At 43.3% G+C, this 14879-nt stretch overlaps 1 protein-coding gene across 2 annotated transcripts in view; it reads right to left on the bottom strand.

The window, feature by feature from the left end:
• Positions 1-14879, bottom strand: part of LOC138959370 (sorting nexin-14-like) — a 37100-nt gene that overhangs the window by 9680 nt on the left and 12541 nt on the right. Inside the window, exons 14-23 of one of the 2 annotated variants that reach the window (XM_070330801.1) lie at positions 14512-14667; positions 14250-14307; positions 12881-12947; positions 10678-10736; positions 10027-10059; positions 5764-5837; positions 5377-5441; positions 4839-5025; positions 4459-4489; positions 4182-4231 (exon numbers count right to left, since the gene is read on the bottom strand). In XM_070330801.1, coding sequence (XP_070186902.1) covers positions 4182-4231; positions 4459-4489; positions 4839-5025; positions 5377-5441; positions 5764-5837; positions 10027-10059; positions 10678-10736; positions 12881-12947; positions 14250-14307; positions 14512-14667 — 780 coding nt within the window. The remainder of the gene's footprint in view (positions 1-4181; positions 4232-4458; positions 4490-4838; positions 5026-5376; positions 5442-5763; positions 5838-10026; positions 10060-10677; positions 10737-12880; positions 12948-14249; positions 14308-14511; positions 14668-14879) is intronic. The other variant, XM_070330803.1, reaches the window with a different exon arrangement.

Below are 14879 nucleotides of genomic sequence, written 5' to 3'. Positions count from 1 at the left end.
GGAGTGAGTGTGTGTGTGTGTGTGTGTGGTTGGAAGTAAGTGAGTGTGTGTGTGTGTGGTTGGGAGTGAGTGAGTAAGTGTGTGTGTGTGGTTGGGAGTGTGTGTGTGGTTGGGAGTGAGTGAGTGTGTGTGTGTGTGTGGTTGGGAGTGAGTGTGTGTGTGGTTGGGAGTGAGTGAGTGTGCGTGGTTGGGAGTGAGTGAGTGTGTGTGGTTGTGAGTGAGTGTGTGTGTGTGGTTGGGAGTGAGTGAGTGTGTGTGTGTGTGTGGTTGTGAGTGTGTGTGTGGTTGGGAGTGAGTGAGTGTGTGTGTGTGGTTGGGAGTGAGTGTGTGTGTGTGTGGTTGGGAGTGAGTGAATGTGTGTGTGGTTGGGAGTGAGTGAGTGTGTGTGTGTGTGGTTCCTGGGAGTGAGTGTGTGTGTGTGTGGTTGGGAGTGAGTGAATGTGTGTGTGTGGTTGGGAGTGAGTGAGTCAATGTGTGTGTGTTGTTGGGACTGAGTGTGTGTGTGTGGTTGGGAGTGACTGAGTGAGTGTGTGTGTGTGTGTGTGTGTGTGGTTGGGAGTGAGTGTGTGTGTGGTTGGGAGTGAGTGTGTGTGTGTGGTTGGGAGTGAGTGTGTGTGTGGTTGGGAGTGAGTGTGTGTGTGTGGTTGGGAGTGAGTGAGTGTGTGTGTGTGTGTGTGTGGTTGGGAGTGAGTGTGTGTGTGTGTGGTTGGGAGTGAGTGAGTGAATGTGTGTGTGGTTGGGAGTGAGTATGTGTGTGTGTGTGGTTGGGAGTGAGTGAGTGTGTGGGTGGTTGGGAGTGAGTGTGTGTGTGGTTGGGAGTGAGTGAGTGTGAGGTTGGGAGTGAGTGAGTGTGTGTGTGTGTGGTTGGGAGTGAGTGTGTGTGTGGTTGGGAGTGAGTGTGTGTGTGCATGTGGTTGGGAGTGAGTGAGTGAGTGAGTGTGTGTGTGGTTGGGAGTGAGTGAGTGTGTGTGTGTGGTTGGGAGTGAGTGAGTGTGTGTGTGTGAGTGGTTGGGAGTGAGTGAGTGTGTGTGTGTGGTTGGGAGTGAGTGTGTGTGTGGTTGGGAGTCTTTCTTTATTTGGTGTTTAACGTCGTTTTCAACCACAGAGGTTATATCGCGATGGGTGGTTGGGAGTGTGTGTGTGTGTGGTTGGGAGTGAGTGTGTATGTGTGTGTGTGTGGTTGGGAGTGAGTGTGTGTGTGGTTGGGAGTGAGTGTGTGTGTGTGTGTGGTTGGGAGTGTGTGTGTGTGGTTGGAAGTGAGTGAGTGTGTGTGTGGTTGGGAGTGAGTGTGTGTGTGTGTGTGTGTGTGTGTGGTTGGGATTGAGTGAGTGTGTGTGTGGTTGGGAGTGAGTGAGTGAGTGAGTGTGTGTGTGTGTGTGTGGTTGGGAGTGAGTGTGTGTGTGTGTGGTTGGGAGTGAGTGTGTGTGTGCGTGTGTGTGGTTGGGAGTGAGTGTGTGTGTGTGTGTGGTTGGGAGTGAGTGTGTGTGTGTGTGTGGTTGGGAGTGAGTGTGTGTGTGTGTGTGTGGTTGGGAGTGAGTGTGTGTGTGTGTGTGTGGTTGGGAGTGAGTGTGTGTATGTAGTTGGGAGTGAGTGTGTGTGTGTGTGTGTGTGGTTGGAAGTGAGTGTGTGTGTGTGTGTGGTTGGGAGTGAGTGTGTGTGTGTGTGGTTGGGAGTGAGTGAGTGAGTGTGTGTGTGTGTGTGTGGTTGGGAGTGAGTGTGTGTGTGTGGTTTGGAGTGGGTGAGTGTGTGTGTGTGTGTGGTTGGGAGTGAGTGAGTGAGTGTGTGTGTGTGTGTGTGGTTGGGAGTGAGTGTGTGTGTGTGTGGTTGGGAGTGAGTGTGTGTGTGTGTGGTTGGGAGTGAGTGTGTGTGTGTGTGGTTGGGAGTGAGTGTGTGTGTGTGTGGTTGGGAGTGTGTGTGTGTGTGGTTGGGAGTGAGTGTGAGTGTGTGTGTGTGGTTGGGAGTGAGTGTGTGTGCGTGTGGTTGGGAGTGAGTGTGAGTGTGTGTGTTTGGGAGTGAGTGTGTGTGTGTGTGGTTGGGAGTGAGTGTGTGTGTGTGTGTGTGTGGTTGGGAGTGAGTGTGAGTGTGTGGTTGGGAGTGAGTGAGTGTGTGTGTGGTTGGGAGTGAGTGTGTGTGTGTGGTTGGGAGTGAGTGTGTGTGTGTGGTTGGGAGTGAGTGAGTGTGTGTGTGTGTGTGTGGTTGGGAGTGAGTGTGTGTGTGTGTGTGGTTGGGAGTGAGTGTGTGTGTGTGTGTGGTTAGGAGTGAGTGTGTGTGTGTGGTTGGGAGTGAGTGTGTGTGTGTGTGGTTGTGAGTGAGTGTGTGTGTGTGTGTGTGTGTGCTTGTGTGCAGGTGTGCATGCATGCATTGGGAGTGAGTGAGTGTGTGTGTGTGAGTGGTTGGGAGTGAGTGAGTGTGTGTGTGTGGTTGGGAGTGAGTGAGTGTGTGTGTGTGTGTGTGGTTGGGAGTCTTTCTTTATTTGGTGTTTAACGTCGTTTCAACCACAGAGGTTATATCGCGATGGGTGGTTGGGAGTGTGTGTGTGTGTGGTTGGGAGTGAGTGTGTATGTGTGTGTGTGGTTGGGAGTGAGTGTGTGTGTGGTTGGGAGTGAGTGTGTGTGTGTGTGTGGTTGGGAGTGTGTGTGTGTGTGTGTGGTTGGAAGTGAGTGAGTGTGTGTGTGGTTGGGAGTGAGTGTGTGTGTGTGTGGTTGGGATTGAGTGAGTGTGTGTGTGGTTGGGAGTGAGTGAGTGAGTGAGTGTGTGTGTGTGTGTGGTTGGGAGTGAGTGTGTGTGTGCGTGTGTGTGGTTGGGAGTGAGTGTGTGTGTGTGTGTGGTTGGGAGTGAGTGTGTGTGTGTGTGTGTGTGGTTGGGAGTGAGTGTGTGTGTGTGTGTGGTTGGGAGTGAGTGTGTGTGTGTGTGTGGTTGGGAGTGAGTGTGTGTGTGTGTGTGGTTGGGAGTGAGTGTGTGTATGTGGTTGGGAGTGAGTGTGTGTGTGTGTGTGTGTGGTTGGAAGTGAGTGTGTGTGTGTGTGTGTGGTTGGGAGTGAGTGTGTGTGTGTGTGGTTGGGAGTGAGTGAGTGAGTGAGTGTGTGTGTGTGTGTGGTTGGGAGTGAGTGTGTGTGTGTGTGTGGTTTGGAGTGGGTGAGTGTGTGTGTGTGTGTGGTTGGGAGTGAGTGAGTGAGTGTGTGTGTGTGTGTGGTTGGGAGTGAGTGTGTGTGTGTGGTTGGGAGTGAGTGTGTGTGGTTTGGAGTGGGTGAGTGTGTGTGTGTGTGTGGTTGGGAGTGAGTGAGTGAGTGTGTGTGTGTGTGTGTGTGTGGTTGGGAGTGAGTGTGTGTGTGTGGTTGGGAGTGAGTGTGTGTGGTTGGGAGTGAGTGTGTGTGTGTGGTTGGGAGTGTGTGTGTGTGTGGTTGGGAGTGAGTGTGAGTGTGTGTGTGTGGTTGGGAGGGAGTGTGTGTGTGGTTGGGAGTGAGTGTGTGTGCGTGTGGTTGGGAGTGTGAGTGTGTGTGTTTGGGAGTGAGTGTGAGTGTGTGTGGTTGGGAGTGTGTGTGTGTGTGTGTGTGGTTGGGAGTGAGTGTGAGTGTGTGGTTGGGAGTGAGTGAGTGTGTGTGTGGTTGGGAGTGAGTGTGTGTGTGTGGTTGGGAGTGAGTGTGTGTGTGTGTGGTTGGGAGTGAGTGTGTGTGTGTGTGGTTGGGAGTGAGTGTGTGTGTGTGTGTGGTTGGGAGTGAGTGTGTGTGTGTGTGTGTGGTTGGGAGTGAGTGTGTGTGTGTGGTTGGGAGTGAGTGTGTGTGTGTGTGTGGTTGTGAGTGAGTGTGTGTGTGTGTGTGTGTGTGCTTGTGTGCAGGTGTGCATGCATGCATGCATGTGAGTGTGTGTTTGCATGTGTGCATGTGTATGAATGTTTGTTTTGTTGTTTTGGTTTCTTTTTGCATTATAAATTCAGAAAATACAAAGAAACCAAAAGACAAAGTTACTAGGATGAACAGAAACAGAAGATGGAAAATGTGTTATTGCATTTCCGTACAATTTCCTTCCATCAGCAAAGAAAGACATTTTTGACTTGTATGTCATACATGAAAGCAGTACTGGTTTTTTTCATCAGCAGATGGTCAGCTTTCATACATGCCTGATAAAAATGAAAGGAAGACAAAGAAAGTTGCCAACAAATTTTAAGTAGGCAAGACATCTTACCATGGAACTCAGTCAGCTTTTGCTCCAGGACATAGAACTCGTTGTAACGCCTGAAATCAATCAATCAATCAATCAATCATTAACCAATTAATCAATAATCAATCAATCCACAAACTAACCAACCAGTCAATAAATTTGGAGGTAACACCTTGTTTGTCATCTTTTTCACTTTTAGTGATGTACATGTAATTGCAAAGTACTTGGGAAAAGTATGAAAAGAAAACAATATACAGTATGACAAAACTGAAGAGGAGATGAGATACCAATTAATTCTTACCTTGCAACAGTCCAGTTTGACTTGGAGTTTTCTGCACAAACATACAAAAAGGGATCAAAAATAAAGAATGAAAAAAGGTGATAGTAGAGAAGCTTGCACGAGTACTTCATACAGCATTCCAGGAGAACTATCAAGCAGGCCATTTGTACCCAAAGTCAGAACGCATTGCATTTCCTGTCAACCTCATACGTAGTCTTGACCAGCATGAGAAGTCTTTGTACCTTGAGTTTTTCATGTAATCAAATTGTTTTGGGTTCTACATTGTCCAATCAGGTCCTATCATATGATTAGTTACCCTCACTTTGAATGTAAGTACAAATGGTCAATGTAATCATGGTACATGTAGTACAGTACAAGGCAGTACTTAAAGAAAGTCCTACGTTCTGGAACATCGACACGCCGAACGTCAACGATGAAGACATAGTAGTATTTCCGAATGTTGTCAGGATCTGGTCGGGCCCCTGTGCGAGGAATGGTGACCCTCCAAGAACTCAAGTCATGTGCTGCTTTCTCTTTGGCATGCTTGGGCGACAGTGGAAGATCAGGCATCCCTTCCTCCACACGACCCTGGGGCGGTAACAAATGAATGAATGATACGATTTTTTGACATCTGATACATAGGAATCCCCTGGATTTATTAGCCCTCCCCCTTCTGAATTCATAATGTCTGTAAATCTACCTCTATTTTAAGACTCCCTCCCTTTCAAGATCACATGTTCCCAGATTTGTACAGGTCTTAAAAGGGGTAGGGGGAATGGGGATGGGGGGGGGGGAAGGGTTTTCAACTGTATATGTGTAGCATGACTCTATTGCTGCTATATAGCTTCAAACTGTGACCCTTATTTCCCAGCATGAAAATAACAGAATAAAAGAAAGTGATGAAAATAAAAATGAAACAAAAGCAATGGTTTGACTCACAGCCATGGAAGCCAGTAGTCCTCCCTCAGGGGATGCCTCCACACCATCTCCACCACCCCTCTCATCTACAATCAAAAGCAACCAATTTATCATGCCAAAGATCACACAGAGAATCTGATCAACTCTCAAATCACAGTCAAAACAGAGAGTCTAAAACAAAGACACGTTTAATAAGTGATTGTTGGTCATCATTTTGTGACCATACAAGGTACAAACTGAATACATGTAGTTACTCAAAGCATAGGAAAATCAAAGACAAACTGAGAATATATCCCAAAATGTAAGAAAGAGCCCTCAAAAGACCTGGGTTTTTTTTATCCCTTCAAAAGAATAACATTTTAACAAAATTATGTTACCAATATATCTCATAAAATCTAATCATCTTACCTGAACCTGAACGGAAGACATCTTTTATCTTGGATCCCAAGTTAGAGAACCCAAAATCTTTCTTTCTGTTTGACCTGCACAAAATTCACAAAATCCAACAACTGGTTTATTTGGTTCTCATACTCATAGCCATGACATCACATAATAGAAAATAAGTTTTGCTTTGATTGATTTTTGTCTCCAATCTATTCGACAGAACAGAATTTATATTAAACTCGAGCAACAAATCTGATTAACTTAAGTATATCCTTTTCAAGAAGCTCAAACAAGTCACCGTGTTAGCTTAGTGGCAACAATTATACTGCAGAAATTTAAAGAAAGCCCCAAAACCTCCAATTTTAAAGAAGATGCAAACATGCATTTGTACACATAATAGATTATCAGTAATAATGTTCTGTAAAAATCTTTCTCCAAATGCAGCAACAAGAACCACCAAATTAATAAATAAATAAAGCAAATAAATAAATAAAGTAAACGCAATGCTCTTATTCATGAGAAGTTTTAAAATACTAAAATTACTAGAGAACAAATAAGCCAAAGTCAGCTACTGTGTGTGTTAGCAGTGACAGAATCATACCCCTCAAGGTAAAATATAGAAAAAAGTGCTAATTAAGACACCACATCCATTTTTAGCAAAGAGGTTCGTTAGACAAAATAGTTTAACGAGGAGACATTATAATACTATTAACTTTAAATATATTCAAGAACTGATTAGATTAATTTTACATTCCATTGAAATGCCAATCAAAATAATTCAAAGTTTCACTTTCTATCTGATTTGCAAGAGTTTATTTTCGACTCTGACCATCTTGCAAGAGATCATCTAACGTACACTCAGCTAAGTTGACTTTTTTCCCCATTTGTCTCATATCTAATTTTGTGTAACAATTTCCAATAACAAACCTTTCTTGTTTTTTTATTCATGATTTTGGAAAATTAGCAGTCTGTCTGTTTTTAGATTCATGTTTTCCATGAACGAATGATACTTTCGATGATACAGAACATCATTTTCATGCCTTTGATTTAGAATAAATAAAAAGCACGAAATTGTGCACCTGTTCTTGGAGCAGTGAAAACAGAACCTGGCTCTCTCACTCACTCACTCTCTCTCTCTCTCTCTCTCTCTCTCTCTCTCTCTCTCTCTCTCTCTCTCTCTCTCTCTCTCTCTCTCTCTCTCTCTCTCTCTCTCTATCACACACACACACACACATTCACAGTCAAACACACACACACACACATTCACACAAACAAACCATACACCAAAATATACTGCCACTCATGATGAATATAAGAAATTACAAATAATCAAATAAACCTACAATACAAAAACCAGATCACAATTACGCTCCTGTGAACCAGATATGACAACAAAAAAGTTAAGACAGCCTTGTGCATGTTTGCAAAATGTTCACATTCAAAATGTTCACAATGCCCAAAGAAATATGTGCAACTACAGACATACTTTACTTGCATTGAGAAAGAAATAATTAGCACCAACCAAGGAACAAAACAGAAAATGAAGTATACAACCCAGCCACCACAGAAATACAGTGGAACCCCCTTTTAAGACCCCCCCCCCCCCACCCCTTTTTCTTCAGACAATGGTTTTCAAACTTTTCTGTCAATTACTGCATGTGTACCTCCATTTTTAAGACAACCTCCTTCTAAAGTCCTGATTTTCTCAGATTTGTTAAAGTCTCATAGGAGGGTTCCACTGATTACAAAGAGAGTGCCTATAAATCTGCATCTTTCTTACAAGCTCTGTTGAATACTGCATGAAGAAGAAGCTTACAAGACTACACATCAACTATTCACTATGTGCTACAAAAGTAATATTCTATGTTCTCAAACAGAAAAGACAACCCAAATTTAAAATGTGTCAACCAGCTGAGCTTGCTTGAACATTTTTAAACAGCTGAAGCAAAGAGTTTAAAGATATCAAGTTACAGCTAAATATTTAAATACAGAACTGGTTTAAGAAATTACATAGTGTTACTGGATCCCTTTTTTCATTCAACAGTCAAATACAGCAGTCCCTGCAATGTACGGCCCCCGGCGTGAGCGGACACCTGACATGTACGGACACACACATTTGCTCGGCACGGAGTGTTTTCCTTCTATATTTGCCCCCCCTTAAACGGACACCTGCAAAACGTGGACGCGGACACTCATTTTCGGTCCCAACAGCAGGTCATACCTCCAATGTACGGACAGACCATCGTCAAATTTTCACCACAACAAAATCGATAACAGAGCAGTCCGGCTCTTGGTACAAAGATCACAGCCGCAATGGCGTGACGACAGTCACTGGTAACTTGAGTGCACCTGTACCCATCAGGAGGGGGGTATAGTTTTGGTCAGGAGTGGAGTACATGCGAAGATGCCAACATGAAACTGCACTGTGCTCATTATTCTTGTCTGTTGGACGTAAACAACAGAAACCACATGTACAGTCGATGAAGGTCCTGAGCGAAAGAGAGTGAAAAACCGGCCACAGTTCTCAGGAATCAGGAATCAGGAATCAAGAATTTTACGCCGCTTGGAACCTTTTTAGGTTATTTGCGCGACGGGGGTGAGAGCGCACCGCCTATACGTTAAAAACAAACTAAGGACCTATCAATTTCTGTGTGTCCTCGTAAAAAATCTAACATGTTACTTCAAGTAACCCCTAGTTTAGGACACCCCATAACCTATACAATTTCCTATCATTGTTTGGGTGTTTGAGGAGCTGGGGGGTAACGAGGGACGTAAAGCACCCAACATACACGCCGACCCCAGTCCTCTTATTTTAGCTTCCCTAATTTAAAATGTTTAAAAGCTGGTTTAAAAGTGATTCTCTAGATTTTAGAGCAGAGGGCCGCTTGTGGCACCTCTGCTTATTGCTGTTGAGAAAGCAGCAACAGATTTTGCCTGGACCACCTGCTCGTCTAGTGCATTCCACTCAGCCACCGTCTGCACGAAAAAGGAGCGTCGATACTGCTCTGTGCTGGCGTCTGGAATGATGTAGCCACGGGTGTTGTTGTAAGAGTACTTGGTGACGATGTTACTTGCTACGCAATCGGGAAAGGTGTTGGCCCGTATTTTCCTCTTCTCTTTATCTATTGGTTCTCAGCATCGTGTGCCTGTGTGTAACCCCTTTCATTGACAAGATACTCTTCTTTCCCCTCAGTGAGTCGGTTGCCTAATCTGTGAACCCTTCAGTTGTCTTGCTTTGTCAAAAGTTACGACACAGTCAACTGGTTTTGCTCTGAGTGAACAGTTGGAGCTGACCTCTCTGGCCACAGTCCCAAACAGTACATGGCTGGAGGGAGGGAGTGAGAGAGAGAGGGAGGGAGGGGGGGGGGGGGGTGGAGGGGTAGCTGGCTAAACTCGGTGGGGTGTCCGGTGTCACTGCATGTCAGCAGGAAGAGCATTGGAGAGAAATAGAGAGGTGTACTCTTCCACACAATTTCCAAGCATCAGTTGTCACGGCTTGGGGTAGGCATTTAGTGAGGGAGAGTGAGAGCTGTGTATTTCCGACTGAAGAGTGAAAAGTCACTGCCATGCCACATGATCGGCATGCAGTCAATAAAGCCAGACAAGATGAAAATAAATTACATGATTATGACATGCAGCTCTATCTGCTGCTATTTATTCAAACTGGTCTTCAAGCTTATTCTTGCAAGGCATCTGCACACGCTCCTCTGTGCTGTGTTTGTGTGGCTGCTTTCGTATGTCAGTGCATGGTGAGTGTGTTCACTGCCTTGAGGATTTATTTTATCTCTTCTTTTCAACACTTTTCATACAAATCATTTTTACAGAACGTTTAAAGAAGTATTAGGAGTTTATTGTTTAGCAGCCACAAGAAGTGATTAGCATAGACTCAATGCTGTTGTTTGTGTGTCTCTGTGTGTGTATGGGGGAGGGGTGGTGTGGTCACCCCTCCCGTGACCGGACACCTGCAATGTACGGACAGTTTTGCTATGGCCCAAGGGTGTCCGTTCATGAGAGGGACTGCTGTATTAACCTCTGCCTGACCTGCGGTTATATGCATCATTAATCAGTTTCACACATGTGACAGGTTTTTTTTAAAACATAACTTCAGACGTAACATTTTAGTAATTCATCAGTACACATTAGTAGCACAAAACAACACACTATAACAACAAAGGCTAGTCTACATAACAGTGAATTAAACAACACTCAGTCTTGTTAGTGAACGAGGGTGAAAGAGTACTTAGACATGAGCAACAGTGTTACAACACAAAATTGTTTCTTAATTACCGCGAACTATTGTTCTTGAGAGACTGCAGGCTACTGTTCAGAAACACATATTAAAGTGAGTGTTAAATCATTATTTTGTGTGCAAGGAAGCATGCATGGCTGGATTATGTAATTACAGTACAATTCATTTCTGGTGTGTGTGTGTGAGTGTGTGTGTGTGAGCGCACACGGTGTGTATGTGTGTGTGTGGTGTGTGTGTGTGGTGTGTGTGTGTGGTGTGTGTGAGTGTATGTGAGCGCACACGGTGTGTGTGTGTGGTATGTGTGTGTGTGTGTGTGTGTGTGTGTGTGTAACAGTGTGTGTCTGTGTGTGTCTGTGTATACGTGCATGTGTGTGGGAGTATGCATGCATGAATCCAGGTGTCTATGTGCTTGTCATTGCACCTCCATGTGTTTGTGTAAGTGTTCAACCCACAATCAGTTTGTAGAAAGAAATGTAACAAATGCGTTTTTTCAAAACTCCTGCCAAAATTCAACTCTTCTTATGCCAAATAACAGATCAGGCACATAACAGCACACCCTAAAACTGACTCAATATATCTGCATTCACAGTCCCATTAATAAAGCTATACATCAGTTCCAAATTGCAAAGAGGGATCATATTTTCATGCCATTGTAAGATGCAAAGCAAAGCAAGGAAACAATTACTTACTTGGGCAGCTGACGTGCCGCACCAGAGTTGGGCCGATCACCGCACAGCATTGAGTAATACTGAAACAAAGAAACCGCCCACTCTACTACACTAATTGGTGTTCACTTTACCTTGTTGTCAATAAGTGCAAAATCCAATTTTCCTTCTCAACCTGTCTCTCCTTTCTTTTTACATTTAGTCAAGTTATGACTAAATGTTTTAACATCGAGGGGGGAATCGAGACGAGGGTCGTGGTGTATGTGTGTGTGTGTGTGCGTGCGTGTAGAGTGATTCAGACCAAACTACTGGACCGATCTTTATGAAATTTGACATGAGAGTTCCAGGGTATGATATCCCCATACGTTTTTTTCATTTTTTTTATAAATGTCTTTGATGACGTCATATCCGGCTTTTCGTGAAAGTTGAGGCGGCACTGTCACGCCCTCATTTTTTAACCAAATTGGTTGAAATGTTGGTCAAGTAATGTTTGACGAAGCCCGGACTTTGGTATTGCATTTCAGCTTGGTGGCTTAAAATTTAATTAATGACTTTGGTCATTAAAAATCAGAAAATTGTAAAAAAAAAAATTTTTTTATAAAACTATCCAAATTTACGTTCATCTTATTCTCCATCATTTTCTGATTCCAAAAACATATACATATGTTATATTTGGATTAAAAACAAGCTCTGAAAATTAAATATATAAAAATTATTATCCAATTTTTTTTTCGAAATCAATTTAAAAACACTTTCATCTTATTCCTTGTCGGTTCCTGATTCCAAAAACATATAGATATGATATGTTTGGATTCAAAACACGCTCAGAAAGTTAAAACGAAGAGAGGTACAGAAAAGCGTGCTATCCTTCTCAGCGCTACTACTACCCCGCTCTTCTTGTCAATTTCACTGCCTTCGCCATGAGCGGTGGACTGACGATGCTACGGTCTTGCTGAAACATTGCATTGCGTTCAGTTTCATTCTGTGAGTTCGACAGCTACTTGACTAAATGTTGTATTTTCGCCTTACGCGACTTGTTCCTTCTTTCTTCCAAGGGAGTCTGTTGTTATGGTCCAAACAATCCCCTAATCAACAAAACCCAATGTACACCAACGAATTTATTAGTTATGACTGCACAAATATTTACACATGAACAGAAAAAAGGCATCACACAGAAGCGGTAATAATGTGGACATCACACACACTTTACAATTGTTTTTATTGATTGAACACTGAATTTCCCTTCATTGAGTCCTGTGCCGTCAGAGGCTAACTAAAACTCATATTTAGGCAGCTGGCCAAGACTACAAAAGAGTGCATATTTGTGTGGATTCAATTGCAAAAAAAAAAAAAGGAATTCTAAGTAAAATGGATCAATACATAATTGTAATTCAATCAAGCTGGCGTTTTAATGAAACAGATTCTGTGATTGGTCAGAATGCCCCAACTCTTTAAAAATTACCGGTCACCAATTGTCGATTACCACTAGTTACAAAAGCCAATGATCACCTGCTGGTGAGGCATGAATTGCATGAATTCTTCCGGACTACGTCAGTCAATTCCAAAGATCGCTTTTGGGATGAAAAGATATTGTTTAGAGTTTGCTGTCCAGAAGCCCGTCAAAAAAGAAAGGAAAATATCTGTGAAAGAAAAAAAAAACTGCAGCAGAGTGATAAGATAGGAATACGGAGACATATTTCTTGGGACTTGACCCTTGCATGTAGGTGGACTGAACAGAATCAATTCTGGTCTGTTTACAACCACATGGAAGTAGAGAAGAGATCGTCGTCGGATTGAATTACAATTACATTGACATGCTTCCATTTAAAACTTCTCGGTCTTCATCGTGGATTGACACCCTCCCAAAGCCTAATTGAAGCCCTCCATCACTTCGCTCTGTCAGGCGTCAATTAGCTTTGGTCGGGCGTCAATCCGTGACAACGACCGAGAAGTTTCAAATGGAAGCATGTCAATGTGTAAATGTTCTTTGTATTTTTGACTAAAATATGACATTTGGCACAGGTCTTGACAATCAGTTTACCTCGAGTGCTAGCACGATCGCAGAGAACAATTACTGTCTTGATCTGTGCAAAATGACATATTTTGATTTAAAATATAAATAACATATAGTGTAGTGGTAACAGCTTCAACACAAGACCAATAGTCATTAATGAATGCTTGTGTACCTCCCCCACAGTATGCAGAATGTAGAATTCTACAAACTTACATCATCACTCTGATGAAACATGGGTAGAAAGGTATGCTCCAGGAGGTCATAGGCATGCTCATAGGCCCTGGAACACAAATGAATAACATATGCTCAGCCTTCAAATTCACACAAAAAGTTGGTCACAGGGGTACACCAATATGCTCCAAACAGCTGCAATGTTATATATGACAGTCACAGCCTGGCCTTTTCAATAATACATGTACTACATGTACAAAAGCACATTTAACAAAATAATACAGTTTGCACACGTACACATTTCACACACATACCCATCCCACCTTCCCTTCTAAAGGAGTGGGAAAAAGTACTCAAGGAGTTGCAAGCAGCTCCGTCAGCTAGTTTTCAAAGTTATCTGGTACAGTAGAACCCCTCTGTTGAGACACCCCCCCCCCCCCCCTTTTTTTTAAGACCACTCCCGTTTTAATCCTAGTTTTCAAAATAATCTGTTTATTAATGGCCGTAAATTTACCTCCATTTCAAGACTCCCTCCCTGATTTTGTCAGATGTTTGGAGGTCTTAAAAGGGAGGTTCCATTGTATACTCAGCTACCAATCCTAGCTGGAATTCACCCCCACACTCATGCCCTTTATAGCTTGGTGTCAGGTTGTAAATCTCCATTCTCCTCTGGCCACTATAGCATGCTAACACAACCCCATTAAAAGGGAGGTTCCATTGTATACTCAGCTACCAATCCTAGCTGGAATTCACCCCCACACTCATGCCCTTTATAGCTTGGTGTCAGGTTGTAAATCTCCATTCTCCTCTGGCCACTATAGCATGCTAACACAACCCCATTAAAAGGGAGGTTCCATTGTATACTCAGCTACCAATCCTAGCTGGAATTCACCCCCACACTCATGCCCCTTATAGCTTGGTGTCAGGTTGTAAATCTCCATTCTCCTCTGGCCACTATAGCATGCTAACACAACCCCATTAAAAGGGAGGTTCCATTGTATACTCAGCTACCAATCCTAGCTGGAATTCACCCCCACACTCATGCCCCTTTTAGCTTGATGTCAGGTTGTAAATCTCTATTCTCCTCTGGCCCCCATAGCATACCAACACAACCACATTAAATTAATTGCTGCACTCGTAAAGGCAGACACACGCAAGAACATGTATACCCACCGCAGGCTGAGCTAGGAGATTACAGTATATTCTAGATTACACTAAGACGAGTAAACAGTTCAGGTACAATTCAATGTGCAAAACCATATTGTATATATCTGAAGGTGCACCTGCTTAGAACCACTATCGCGCCTACACCAAACTTTCAACAACCCCCCCCCCCCCCCTTCCAACAACAGCAATAAGAAACAAACAAACAGAGAAAGGAACACTGCAGTAATATCCCTGGACAGCTTACTTGAACAATGGTGTTGAGGTCCTGAGGCGGATCACCTGGTCTGCTGGGCCCTCCACAACTGGAACAAAATCAGAGCAATGTGAGTGAAAGTACCAAATTAAGGGGAGTCTATGGTATCTCCAATATTTCCAATTGAACTTCTAGGTTTATTTGCATAAGCTTTTATATTCACTACTGAAAATGATCATACACACTTTCTGTTAGAAACATACAAATCTCATCAGGGAAAAAATGGATGAAGCAATAACAACTGCTGACGTACTGTCTCTGAGTTCATTAACGACGTCCTCATCAAACTTGATCCTGTCCAGCGCATCAGGGGCAACGTAAGTACGGTACAGATCCTTGGCAGCGTTGTGCAGTGCCTGGAACTCGCTCTGAGAGACGTCGGGACTCAGAATCTGCTTGTTGAAATCCTCTGAAAACAGCGCCAAAGTTTTGCTTACATTTACAGTTCAGGATACCTGACTTTTGCTCTAATCAAACAAATTGCAATTACAAAACTAAACACATTTTTAAGAGCCACAAAATAGAACGCAAACCTAAAGAACTCATTCAAAACAAGGAAATAAGAACATCAACTTAATTTAGCAACCACAACCACAACATCATCACAAAGTCACAGATACA

Source organism: Littorina saxatilis, linkage group LG2 (genome assembly GCF_037325665.1).
Source record: "Littorina saxatilis isolate snail1 linkage group LG2, US_GU_Lsax_2.0, whole genome shotgun sequence".
Taxonomy (NCBI): domain Eukaryota; kingdom Metazoa; phylum Mollusca; class Gastropoda; order Littorinimorpha; family Littorinidae; genus Littorina; species Littorina saxatilis.
This window is presented reverse-complemented; position numbering and strand designations above follow the sequence as displayed.